This window comes from Rhincodon typus, chromosome 14, assembly GCF_021869965.1.
Source record: "Rhincodon typus isolate 14 chromosome 14, sRhiTyp1.1, whole genome shotgun sequence".
NCBI classification, from domain to species: Eukaryota; Metazoa; Chordata; class Chondrichthyes; order Orectolobiformes; family Rhincodontidae; genus Rhincodon; species Rhincodon typus.
This window is the reverse complement of record NC_063345.1, coordinates 64,203,084-64,217,184: the sequence shown is the minus strand read 5'-3', so window position 1 is coordinate 64,217,184 and position 14,101 is coordinate 64,203,084. Positions and strand designations below refer to the sequence as shown.

At 41.4% G+C, this 14,101-nt stretch overlaps 1 protein-coding gene across 1 annotated transcript in view; it reads left to right on the top strand.

Moving 5' to 3' along the window:
• The window catches only part of LOC109936810 (sodium/hydrogen exchanger 2-like), a 145,645-nt gene that overhangs the window by 48,693 nt on the left and 82,851 nt on the right, over positions 1 to 14,101 (top strand). The window contains exon 3 of the mRNA XM_048605134.1: positions 2,148 to 2,398. Coding sequence (XP_048461091.1) covers positions 2,148 to 2,398 — 251 coding nt within the window. The remainder of the gene's footprint in view (positions 1 to 2,147; positions 2,399 to 14,101) is intronic.

The window sequence follows — 14,101 nt, the reverse complement described above, 5'->3', positions numbered from 1 at the left end:
ACCTGCTGTGTTCATCCAGCTCTACACCTTGTTATCTCAGATTCTCCAGCATCTGCAGTTCCTACTATCTCTGAAAAATATTGGAGGTTGGTTCTGGAAAATCTCAGCAATCTCTTTCTGCTTAGTGTGCTGTCTTTGGGTGAATGTGAGACAGTCCGCTATGATGTCAATGCAGTCAAACAGTTTTTCTCTGTTTTTGTGCTGCTGTCCATAAACCAAAAGCAAACTTTAAGACCTTTGTGGCTTCAAGTCGGGAAACAGGCGGCTATGTGATGAACACTTCAGGGGTTTCGGTCTCTTCAGGTGAAGAATGTACTGAGCCAACAATTGCCTGCTCTGTCAGTTCCAGCATTGTCCACCTGAGTGTAAATGGTTGCCCCTGCTGGAATTTCCATGCCGTCCTCCCACAGGTCAACAAAAAGAGCCCAGTCAGTCAATGGGCTGATTTGCATCATACGTTTCTTCTTGTTCTCAGCGACTTACACAGTTGTAATCTGTTTGAACCCAGCGTGGCAGAAGTAGTTGGTGCTTGTGGTTACTATCACCATCTTCCATGCCCTCTTCATCATGAAGATGACCTTCAGAGCAGTTGATTTGTACTCCTGCTTCTTATCAAAGTCATCGAGGACGGAAGAGATTGATTGTCACAGGTAGTTGTTTATAGGCTCCTAATCAACCCCCTCATCCATTGGTTCAAGCTTGACAGGCAAGAAAGTCAGTACGAGAGATAGTAAGAACTGCCGATGCCGGAGTCAGAGATAACACAGTGTGGAGCTGGAGGAGCACAGCAGGCCAGGCAGCATCAGAGGAGCAGGAAAGTTGACGTTTCGGATCGGGACTCTTCATCTGTGTGATTGCCCTTGAGGTCAGCGATGTCAGGGTGCATGGCCCAATTTTTTTGTTACTGGAGAGAAAGTTGTTGAACTGTTCCGAGATATTCATCTTGTGCTTCAGAATGGATGACTAAACTCCATGGTGTATTCTCACATTCTTCAGTGATGTCCATGTTTTGCTTTCCACCAGTATTTTCCAGTTGCTGTATGAACTTCAATTCACCTCCAATCATCAGCACTTTTAACTTGCTCGGACAGGTTTAACTATATTTGGGAGATCCTATCACAGAGAGCTCGATGGCGAATGGTATCTTGTTGTGATCTGGGTTGGTTTAATTCCAGTCCCATTGGCTTGTGTGGTCATGTAACAGGCGTGCGTGTGTTTGGCCAATCCAGATTTACCATTCTGGCACTTCAGTTTTATCACAGGCATCTTTCTGTTGGATTTCATATTCAGCCAGCAGGAAAGGCTTACAACATTATCACAGTTGGAGTTTTGTGTTGAAAACAAAAAAGAAAATGCTGTAGATCAGGCAGCATTCATGGAGAGAAGGCAAGCTAATGTTTTGAGTCTAGATGACTGTTCGTCAGAGTTGAAGTGAAATGTGGAGGGGGCAGCATTTATGCCATAGTTGGGGGGGGGTGGGATGCTGTTGGAGTGCTGGGGGGAGAAAGGATGTTGATAGTTCAGATTAAGTTATCAGAATGTGAGAATGGCATAACAATGGTGTGTCTAACTGCCAGACTGGAAAGAACAGACAGTCCCACTGGGAGGAGGGGGTTTGGGGGAGGGGTGGAGGGAGAAGGATAACAGACAGTGTAACAAGCAAAGCTAAAAAACAAAAGGGAAGGAATGGGGCTCCGACCTGAAGGTGTTGAACTCAGTATTGAGCCCAGGAGGTTGTAAAGTGGAGTTTTGTGTGATCTGAATTTGATTCTTTTTGATTTCACCATACATTAAAGGGAGCTATTCATTATTCCAGGAGTTCGATGGCTGGGAACATACATCACAAATTCAGCACTAGAGATCTGGAAGCTTGCCTCCATTTAACATGTGCTCCCTATGATAGGAGCTCCCTAATGGGAATATGTTGGTGAATTTTACCATTGAGTGTTAATTAGTCGATATTATTGTCAACAGAAATTCACAGCTTCCACTGTGTTAAGTAAATGCTTTGAGATGGTAATCTTTTATCAAAGGTTGAATAGTTAATTCCTTCTTAAAAACACTGAAAAGGTATAACGATAGACCTTGGATGGTCAGGAAAAAATACTATCCTTTCATGATATTCCTTTTTGTTTTTCTGTTTGCAGGTTTTATACAAACTGTTTAAGACTTTTTGTACCATGTCCTCCGTTGGAGTGTCAGATATTTTAGTGGGAATTTTTAAGTTCTTTCTGGTTGGATTCGGAGGTTTGCTGGTGGGCATTACTTATGGAATCATTGCAGCTCTCACTACTCGCTTCACGGAGAATATCCGGGTGATCGAACCTCTCTTCGTATTCCTGTACAGCTATTTGTCATATCTGACTGCTGAAATGTTCCAGTTCTCTGGCATTGTGGCGTAAGTATTGTACCTCTTCAATGCTTTAATCTCAGGGGTTAACAAGGTAATTTCAAAATCTTCAGCAGAACTTGTAATTTCCTGGCAATGACATTGGCATGCTGTAAATTTCACTTCAGTGCTGGATTTCTGAAACAGAATGGTAATATGCTGTTGGTTTTCTGAATGATAGTTACGAGGGAAGCAGATACAGAACAAAAGGAAAAGCGATGACAATATGTGACGAAAACCTCTTGGTCCAACAGGTAGTTTGCTTAATGGGTTTTAATGGACGAGATTCTGGTCGAGGCAAAGGGATGTTGGGGAAATTGACAAACTTTAGACAGTCAGACACATATATGTGGACACAATTGGAAAATAGCCCAGTTGTGTGATTTCAGACAATTGAGATGAAGCTTAACTCTACCTGAAATCCAAATGTAAACAATGGCATTTAACATTATTCTTCACTGTCACAGTACAAATAATCAATGTTAATCTGATGAGGTTGCTTTTTACATATAAGATTGATATTAATTCTCTCAGTGATGCAGGTCCATCCAGGGTAAATTGACAGTTAGAAACTGGACTCCAACAACCTGAATACTCTCAACTCACCACAATCCTACAATCTCTCTCTCTCTCTCTCTCTCTCTTTCTCTTGGTCTTTCTCACTCAGTCTCACACTCAATCACCTGCCACTCACTCACTCGCTTACTCACTCATTCACCCACCCCTCACACACTTACTCATCGCACTACTCTCTCACTCACTCAGCCGCTCATTCATCTTGAGACCTTTAAAAACTTTCCTGAATACATGTTGTAAAAAAAAATTCAAGGCTTGTCTTCATCCATTCCTCCTGTGCTCACTGATTTTCCTCTTCAAAGACTGCACAGATCCATTGCTGCTTCAGCTAGCATCCAAAGTCCCAGTGGGAAGAGTGCAAATAAAGGTCAGGAAATGCACCTAGCACTGGTGCTGAACAGAAGGTCTGAACCACATATCTTTCAATACTTTGCTGGCCTATACATTGCAGCAGAAAATTATGCTCATCTATAGGTTAACGCAACGTAATATATCCATGTAGATTAATAAATAATGCAACCTTTACCTTTGCTTTTATGGACTTGTATTATTCACAGCCTGCTTATGATTAATAAGTTTATGGAACGTTATATGATTTTAGCCAAGCTCTTTGTGAAAAGTATGTGATGATGCTTGCATTTTAAAAAGGTTATTTTGTCCTGGATCTTTTTGAAGAGAGGTTGTAAAGGCAGTGGGGAGAACTATCTACTGAAAATGGCTTCAGTAAATAATTTAGGAGGCCTTTAGGTTCTTTTAAAACTGTTGGAACAATGGAAGGGGATTGGCCAGCTCTTACAGACTGGGCTTTCTTGTTTTTTTTAGCTGTAGCAGTCAGAAGCTGTTTGGGCTCCCAAGGTTTGGAAGCTTCAGTAAATGATTCCCAGCTGCCACTTTTTCAGAAATTTCTCTTGATATTTTTTCTCCCTCCTGGATTGGAGAACTGCATGTAAGAATCTGTGTGTGAATTTACCTTTTTGCCAAGGGGTGGATTTATGGGATGTTACCATATTGGAACAGTTAATTAGTATCTACAATATGTATCTATTCAGTTAAGTTTTCTAATAGTTAAGTTATTCTAAATTCCTCTTTCTTTTGTTTGTATTTTAACTACAGAGTTTAAATAAATTGTGTCCTGCTTAAAGTCGAGTAGCCTGACCTGTCGAATCACATCTGATTTCATAGAATCCCTACAGTGTGGAAACAGGCCCTTTGGCCCAACAAGTCCACACCGACCCTCAGAACATCCCACCCAAACCCATTCCCCTATAACCCACCTAATCGACACATCCCTGAACACTATGGGGGAATTTAGCATGGCCAATCCACGTAGCCTGCACATCTTTGGACCATGGGAGGACACCAGAGCACCCGGAGGAAACCCACGCAGACACGAGGAGAATGTGCAAACTCCACACAGATAGTCACCCGAGGGTGGGAATCGAACCCGGGTCCCTGGTGCTGTGAGGCAGCAGCGCTATCCAATGAGCCACTGCTGATTGGTTACTTTGCCCATGCCTGTTTGGGTGGGAACAGGGATAAAATAAATCAGGGGACACCCTTCCACCACGTGTCAATGGCTGCTGCAATGTGTTCATGAATAATATGCCCCACCTGTAACAGAACCACTCGACCACTCACTGTCAAGACCCATGAGCCAATTCCAAGCTATTGGCAAAATTCAGGAGAAGATCTTCACAATGTACCCCAGCAATCAGAAATCAAGGTCTCCCAGTTTCTGGCTCGCCAGGCATGAACCTCCCTCCCTCACCTGCAACTCTGTTATTTTCTCAAAATGCTACTGGAGCTTGCACAACACACTCTGTGAAGTATCTCAGGACATGAACGGCGTAAATTGCAAAGTTGTTGTTGTGTAAGTTAGCAGGTATTGATTAGGATGAATAACAGCCAAGAAAGTCACCTAGCAACTTTGCAGGACACAAAGAAAGCACCAGGTATTTAAATACTTCAGAACAGTTTGTTTAGCACAGCCCTGCAGGTCATTGGAATATTATAATCTCCTTTTGGAACATGTCTGACAAAGAGTTAACAAGAAACACGCCTGCATCAAAGGGATGAACTAGCCAGAAAACACGCTGGCTATCCAAAAGCCTAATTTCAATGGTGCAATGTTAAGCAAACTACACTCTCAATGAAGCCAAAAGGAGAGAGGCAGCTCATGTCCATTTATGGATGTGGCCTTCTGCACCAAGACCACAGGTATTTCCAGCATGCAGCACTTGGTAACTGTACAAGTGCTTGGGGTGGGGAGATGAGGAAAGAGACAATGTAAGGCTATCTGGCAAAGAGTAGGAAGCGAAGCCAAAATAAAAACACCAGAAAGCGCCTTATCATTTCACAAAGAGCCTGGGCTACGAATACAAACTCCAGGAGGCTGCTCAGTCCCTGAAGTCAGATCAATTTAAATCATCTGCAACTCCACTTACCCACTCTTCCTACATTTCAATGTGGGGTCAGTTAGCTCAATGAGCTGGTTTATCTGGAACGTGTACTCCACATCTACCTTTAAAATAAGAAAAAGTTAGGGTCTAAGCTACCTTCTTAAATCATTTTGAGGGGTTCTGGACTGGTCGATAACAAAAGAAACTGGTGGTGCCCAGGGTGTGTTCTTATGCTGAAATGTTGATTAGAGCACAATGAATGCAAGTACTATATTGGTAAAGGAGTGATGTGCATTGGCAACAGTCACCCAGACAATCATTAAGTGGCTGATTGATAATTAAATTACTTGCTCAGTCAATTTCAAATAACAATGTCTCCTAACAATGACCATCTGAACGGAACTAAAGGATGTTCCTGTGAGGATTTTGCGTGCACCTTAAGGTTCTTATTAACTTGTTGACTATGACTGACTGACTGTGGTGCATTTGGAAAGGGCCAACTCACATAGACGTGAACAGTCTAGGCTACAAGCTTCAAGGGTGTGAAGGTAATGGTGGTTTGGGGGATGGAGCAGGAATGTTGGTATCCAAAGGGAGGATAATAGGTTCCTGCTCCATTGTGCTTCCAATGCCAACTCAGTGACTCTGCTCAATCCACCCAGTAGCCTGGTAGAGGGCAGCCTCTCGTCCTCTGAGATGCTCTGTGACTCCCTTCTGAGCAAGAAATTCCCATAGCAGGTGCTGGAGCTTACATTGCACTCATCCCATGCAAGCTGCCTTGACTGCATTGACCTCGGTCATTAGGTCTTCTTTGATGCTGGGTTCTACAAACCACTGCTAGAAATGACCAGTCAAGCCAGGCTGGGGAGAATCCAGTTCAGGTTCAGTGCTGAGGCAGGCATGGTGTTGTACCAAGTATGTTGTGCCCATAAGCCACCTTGTGATGTTTCATCTGCAATGCCCTCATGAGTCTACAGCTGCACCAGCATACAACCAATCCCTCCCAGAAAAATGTTGCCCCCTATGTTCCTTCCAACTGGTATGGCTTCTGCCCGTGACTGTCCAGTGCATCCCATTTGTGAGGAGACCTCTTCACACTGACCCTCAATCTCTTTGGGAACAGGAGCCGTGGTCTGGTGCCATGGCTCCCTGTCGTTGCTTCCCAGGTGACCTCTTGCCACAAATGCCATATCAGCTGTTTCTGTGCCTTCCTTAACCACTACACAGTGCCCCACTTCCCAAGGGTAGAGGACATTATTTCTCTGTATTACCTCCAACAGGACCTTTAGTGCCACTTTGGGGAACCTTTAAGCACAGCCCATGGCCATCCTTCTATATTGGCGTTACTCCAAGCCACACCTTCGGTGGAAATGGGTATGGTGGACTGCATACACAGCTCCAGGAAGGTGGTGTCTAATCACTGCAGAGATCTGAAGCTGTATCATCCTGTCGGTATCAACATCTGCAGATGTTTTTGGGTTATAATCAACATTAACTTGATTGGAAATGGCATATTAATTCACATTTCCGAACAGACACTCCTCATTAGTATCACTAATAAGAGTCTGTTTTCTCTCTTTGGCCAACGCAACACCGCACAATTTTTTGTGGATGTACTGTTTTAAAATCTATTTTCTTCCCGGTGTTCATATGTTCTATTGCGTACAAAACTCCCTGACTGTGAAGGCAAATAGTTTGGAACGCTTAAAGACTTTTTGTGTGTTTAAATGACCTAGATCTGACTCAAGATGACACTGAGAACAGAGTGTAGACAACTGATCTGTTTCCTGGCAGACATCCCTGACTTCACATGAAAAGAATAAAATGACATTTTAACTTCCAGTAGTGCGAACTCTGTGGAGTTCAATGCCCTGTTAATAGATTCCACTGAACATAGAATGAATATTGTCATTGTGCTAGGGAGATGTTTGAAGCTGTTGCAATAGAAAAGCCCATAATACGAAGAAAGGTTTGAAATGTAACTAAATATTTTAACGTGAATTCTGCCTTCTTCCCTCATCTCTCTTTCTCCTCTCTTATTTTTATGTGCAATTTCCTTCTGAATATTCCACATTTACCTGTATTTTGATTAGATTAATTTGTCTTTTCTCATTGATTTTGCTAAACCCCTGTCTACCTGCATCATGTAAGGTCAAAACCAGACTTAATGACTGTTTTGTTTTGCCAGTCAGGAGTTAGTAGTTTCAAGCTGACCTTGTTAGTAAGTATGTCGGGAGGATGAGCAATCCACTTTTATATTGGGCTTGCAAAATCAGGAATGTTCAAGAGGATATTAGAGGTAGTTTTGACATAGGAAGACAGTGTAAAATCAGCAACTTTTGACTTCAATGAAGATGAAAATGGAGAATGACAGATTGAGTCCATTTCACAAAATCTCACATAGTTGTCCCTACTCTTAGCAGACCACTATAACCTTTGAGGATACATAGAATCATAGAATCCCTGCAGTGCAGAAGAGGCCATTTTTGCCCATCAAATCTGCACCAACCTCCATATATTTGATATACAGAAGCACTTATGGTTCTGCCACGTTTATACATTCATCTTATGCTGTCTAATATTCAACAGTACTAATTTAGAAAGGGTCTGAACATTCAGAGCCAGAAAAGATACGTGATCTTTAACTGTTGGACTACAAACACAGTACAACCTGCTCACAATCCTGAGCCTGGAGTACATTGTAAACATAGAGATTAGGAACAACAATTTGAGCTCGAATGTCTTCCATATTAATAACAGGAGATTATCATGACTTCAAATCACGCTGATAGTCAAAGCTATGGAAATGGTGCAGAATGTGATGAAGTTCAGGTTCAAATAACATTAGGGGCCCTGACAGGGAATAAAAATAATTTAATCTCATCACTTCGAAAAAACTTCAGCAAAACATAGCCTTAAGAGTTATAATTAGAATTATGAACCATATTTCATGGCTTGTCACTTGGAAAAGAGTAATCAGCATTTAGCAAGAACAACGGAAGTATACAAATGTAAAGTTGCTGTTAGCAATGCTTTGAAGCATTAGTAGCATCTGATTTAGTTCAATGTATTACATCCTAAATGGAAGAGATAGTAATACCAGATTTACTGATTCATCTTTCCTAAATTAGCTTCCAGGCTTAATTTGTTTCATGGTTAAACAGCCTGCTGAGAGACTGATGGATGCCATTTTGTCCTTCACTCACTTTACATTCCCTGACTATTTACAAAAGCATTGTTTTGTTGACCATACATTAGAATTGTTTTTGGAAATACCTTAATCTCATACTGCACTCACACTACTATATAAAGTAGTGGCTCAGAAGAGGTTAATATGTTTGTTACCTTTGCTCTCTCCCCATTCTACTGATGTGACCCATAGTGGGTGGAGGCGAGGAATTCTACTCTAACTTTTGGAGGGAGCAGATGCATCTGTACCAGCTCCATAGCCTCCAAATTTATCCCTGACTAAATGTAGCTGTATTTATTGCTATCATGTAATAGACCCTCATGATATCTGCTCTACAGCGATGAATCCTCTTGAATTAATCTCCAGTAGACCCAAGAAAAAGCAAAGACAAAGAAGGAATAGTGGCAGGGAGCTATATCAAACAACCCTAAGCCAATACCACACCCTGGTAGAGGTAACAGATACCACAAGGAAGTCTAGCTAAAGACATTTAAAATGAAAACACGTTAACTTTCTATTCATTCTAAGGTCGTGGGTATCGTGAGCAAGGTCATCACTTTTTTGTTCATCATTGGTACCTGAGAAGGCGGTAATGGATCCTTTTCTTAGTAGATAAAATTTGTAGCATGTTTGGCTACTTCAGGGATAGGTACGTTTTGACCACATTGGTTGTGGCACTGGCGTCACATGTAAACCAGGCTGGGACTGGGTACACATCACAAGTTTCGTTCTGTGAAGAATATTGATAAACCAGTTAGATCTTTAGGATAGCCTGGTAGTTTATTGTTTCAAATGGAAATAAATTTCTCAAACTGATGCAATTCACATTCTTCAGATTATTAGACCAGGGTTCTCAGACCAGTAACAAAATCACAACGCAATTATACACATTAACTTATTGTTCTTGTTTTTTCCTGTATCTCTCTTAAATCTGGATTGCTAAGGAGATTGCTTTGATTGGACAGGAGCCTCAGAAACATGCAAAACAGGAGCAGGAGTTGGCCATTCAGCTTCTTGAGTGTGCTGTGTCACTTAATAAGATCATGGATGATCTGACTGCAATCTCATATCTGCCTACTGCTAATAGCCTTCCACACCCTTACTTAACAGGAATCTACCTATCTCTCCCTTAACAATATTCAAGGACTTGGCTTCCACCATCTTGTCAGGAAGGCAGTTTCCCAAAACCCACAATCCTGTGATGGAGAGATATTTGTCTAATTGCTGTCTTAAATTGATGACATCTGACTTTTAAGCAGTCACCCTTAGATCTAGATTCTCGCATAAGATGAAACTTCCTTTCCACATTTACCATGTCAAGACCCTTTAGGGTATTACATGTTTCAATCAAATACCCTCTTCCTCTTTTAATCTGGAGCAGATACAAGCCTACCCATTAAACCTTTCCTGAAAAGAAAATCCACTAATTCCAGGTCGTAGTCCAGGATACCTTTTCTGAACTTTCTCCAACACACATACATCTTCCTGACATAAGGTGACCAGTATTGTACACAGTACTCCAAATGCAGTCACAATGGTACCCTATATAACTGAAGGATGACCTCCTTACTTTTGTATTCAGTTCCCCTTCGTATAAATGATAATATTCTACCAGCTTTCCTAATTACCTGTTGTATCTCCATACAAATCTTTTGTGATTCATGCACCAAGACACCCGGATCCCTCTGCATCTCAGAACACTGCAATCTCTCACAATGTAAATAATATGCTCTTTTTTTATTCTGTCTGCCAAAATGAACAATTTTACTCTCTCCCAAATTATTACTCCATTTATCAGATGTTTGCCCACTTACTTAATCTATCAATCTCTCTTTGTGACCTTACATGTCCTCTTCACAATTTACTTTGCTACTCTTCATTTAAACTTATGCAGCTAACCCCTGCTGAGGACTCCTAAGGTGTTCCTTAAAAACAACATACTGAATTAAAGTAAGTTCCTGATATGAAAATGTTGTATTAAAGGTTGGTTGTGTTCTTCCCCCTCCTCCCCCCCCAGCCCTCTCTGTGAGTAAGGACTGAGAGGGACACCAAGCAAGGCAGAGAGCTGGAAGGAGCAAGCGAGAGGAAGTGGAAGAACCAAGAAAGGAAACAGGAGCAGGAAGATTGGAAAAGGAGTGGGAGCACGATGGTCAAGGAAGGAAGCCGTGAGCAGGGCAGGAGGGAGGGAGAGTGAGTGAGAGAGTCAGGAGATGGGTGGTGAGCGGGAGACGGGGGGAAATAGCAGAATGACAGTTTATTTTGACATAACTGAACTAAACAAAAATGGAGGCAGTGCAATTCATTCCCTAACTTATAAATTGCACTAAAATAAAACACACTAGTAGGGTACATTTTACAAGGGGGATACCTGTACTGATTGAACTCCTGAAACATAGATTGCGCCCTGCAACTATTTCTCTGGTTCAATGAGTGAAGTGTCAGGCAAGAAGTGGGAGCCCACTAAGGGAATGAAAAAAACTGATTTCGGAGTAAATAATGCTGTTCTGGACCTGACAAAAATATTTTGAACTGCTGCTTGCCTATCAGTCTAATTCCCTCAATGAAAGTGCTTTATGGGCTCAGTTTCAACATTAGCTTGGAGAAAAAACAATTCCTTTGACACTGCCTTCAGGTTTAAATAATTTATTAGTTTGCAAACTTACTTTTTTTTTTCAATGTTTCTGGCTGTCAAACCATTATGAATGTGAATTAAAGCAGACATTTAACAGTTAAAGGTGCCACAAACTACCTTTGGTTCAAAATGTTGCTTTGATTAGACGTGAATATTGAAAGTAGTAATGCAAAATTGATTGACAGGCAGTGCACTGGATACCATAAAGACAACTGTGTTACATGAAAAATTCAATGCTGTGCATAGCACAAAACCCTCAGAGCTAAGTATGAAATACTGACCAAGAATCTAGAATCTAGATGCTATCATCCTGGGTTAGTCTGAACTAAATAATATTGACTTCATATGGCAGCATTCTCAAGGTAGATTCATCCCAGTCCCACCCCAACTCAGTGGAAATGGTTCATATGTGGGGACGGGGAGGGTGTACTTTTAAGATGACGAGGGAAGCTTATGCAGCATTCCAGATGATCCCACACAAATGTCATCATTTTAACTGAGAACAGGTCATCACCTTACCCCGTCACCCAGGGGGCCTACTTTACATCCCAAGGTTTCAACCAGATAACATGATCACCACTGTAATGGCATTGGAAAACCTAGATTCAAGGGCCCTGTATGGGGCTTACGTTGACAGACAACCCACAGCATGAATTCGGGAATGACCGGCACGGGCAAGTTTAGAAATGTTACTCTCCTGTAGAGTCTCTGTGGGTCTGGAGGAGTAGATGTCCTCCCCTGTGAATGGAACACTTGAATCAGCCCAGGCTTGGCTCTGATTCTACATCTGAGCATCAGATGCCAACTTCCCATGTCTCCAGAATTAAGTCTATGCCAGGCATTGTTCCAGAGTTTTGGGAGTCGTCATAATTTTGTTGTCTAGTTTGGGTAGTCTAGCCAGGGAAGATTAACGAGTCTTCAATAGGCTTGATCAATAGTTGGTTTCCTACATGTTTTAAAACTTCATACAGTTCCTTAACAAGGCTAATTCTGTTCAAGCTATAATGCTTCACCTTCCCTCCCTCTCTCATGTGTTCTCTCACAGTATGACAGTGGAAGGCATTGCTCACATTGTTCCAGAAATTAACTCTTTCAAGTCCTCATGCAATAAATCTCTGTGTTTTCCAACTGACACTGTGGTGTACCAAAAAAAACACAGCTAGTGTCATTCCTTTCAGATGAATAAATGCCCAGCTTTATTTGAAATGGACCGAGGACTTAGGTGTCCAGGATCTCACACTGGTTGTTACAACCATGCCTTCAGTTAAGTAAGAACTCTACATCAGTAATGGTTTTCTGTCTGGAATAGCATCAAAACTGCAATATCACTGAGACGGAAAACATTCCCATCATTTTAATATAACCAACACTGGAAACACTGACCCTGGATTATCACTGATACTGGAATAATATCAACGCTGTGTTAACATTGACATTGGATCAACACTGACACTGGATTGAGACTGACATTGGATTGATACTAGTGTTGGGATAATACTGATATAGGAATAACATCAACATTGGGATAATAGCAACACTGGATTGTCACAAACACTGGAAAGACACTGACACTGGGCTAATACTGACGTGAGATTAACACCAAAACTGGAATAACACAGATGCTGTGAGAACACTGACACTGTGATCCAACTGCCATTACAATAACATCAATACTACGTGAACACTGACTTTGTGGTAATGTTGGAATTTCAACAATACACAAATTGCAATAAAACCGACGGTGAAAACATTAATACTGTGGATACACCTCACTGTGGTAACAACAATGCTGTGAAGATACTGACATTGTCATAACAGTGGCACAGGAACAAGACTGACATTGGAATAACAGTCATAACAGTGCCATTGTGAAAGAGCCAACACTGCAATAGAACTAACACTATAAGGATGTCAACACTATAGGGGGATCAACACTGTGGTAATGTTGGAACTCAACAATGCACAACCTGCAAAATAGCTGACAGTATGCTCAGTGGAACTGCAATATCATCAACACTGTACCAATACCAACACTGCGACAACATTGGCAGTGTGATACTTTGACATCATAGAAAACTAATGGCACAATCTTAACACATCTTTAATTTATCTCCTTTCAACATTTTCCAAGTAACAGCAACATTAACATTCAACAGGCTAATGCCTTTACTAAACTCTGAGAAAAATTTCAGACAAAAATTGCATCTCCTACTGTCGAATCAGTCTTATGTTTCTAAAATGAATGTGCACCCTCAAGTTGTTACAGGGTTCCAATTAATTTTGGCATCAAGTAGTCCCAAATTTGCTGAAGGACTGGTATTCTTATGCCACCCAAATTCAAGCAGTTTCACTTTGTGAAGAAAGCTGCTTGAGTGTTTTGAGCATGGCTTGATTTTAGAGTCAGGCCTCAACATGACACCAGACTGGGGAGACTCATGGCTGCCTGAAATAGATCACTTTGCTTACCATTCCACTAAGAACAAGTTGCACTTTTTAAGTTTGGTGATTGAAAAGAGTTGAAAAACCTTTGTACTGATGGCCAACTGATGGCAATATACACTGAAAGACTTCCGTAGATGCATGGGAGCAAGAACCCCTCCAGCCCCTCATTGCCCTGACTTGGAAATATATCACTGTACCTGCAATGATGCTGAGTCAAGGTCATGGAACTCCCTACGTGACAACATTGTGAGTGTATCTACACCAAATGGATTGCAGCAGTTTAAAAAGGCAGTTCACACTACCAAACATATTAAGGAGCAAATGAAAAACTGAAAGAATTGCGGATGCTGTAAATCAGAAACAAAAACAGAAATTGCTGGAAAAGCTCAGCAGGTGTGGAGAGAAGTTAGAGTTAACGTTTCAAGTTTGGTGACCCTTAGAACATATGAATAAGCAAAATGGGTATGTGGAGT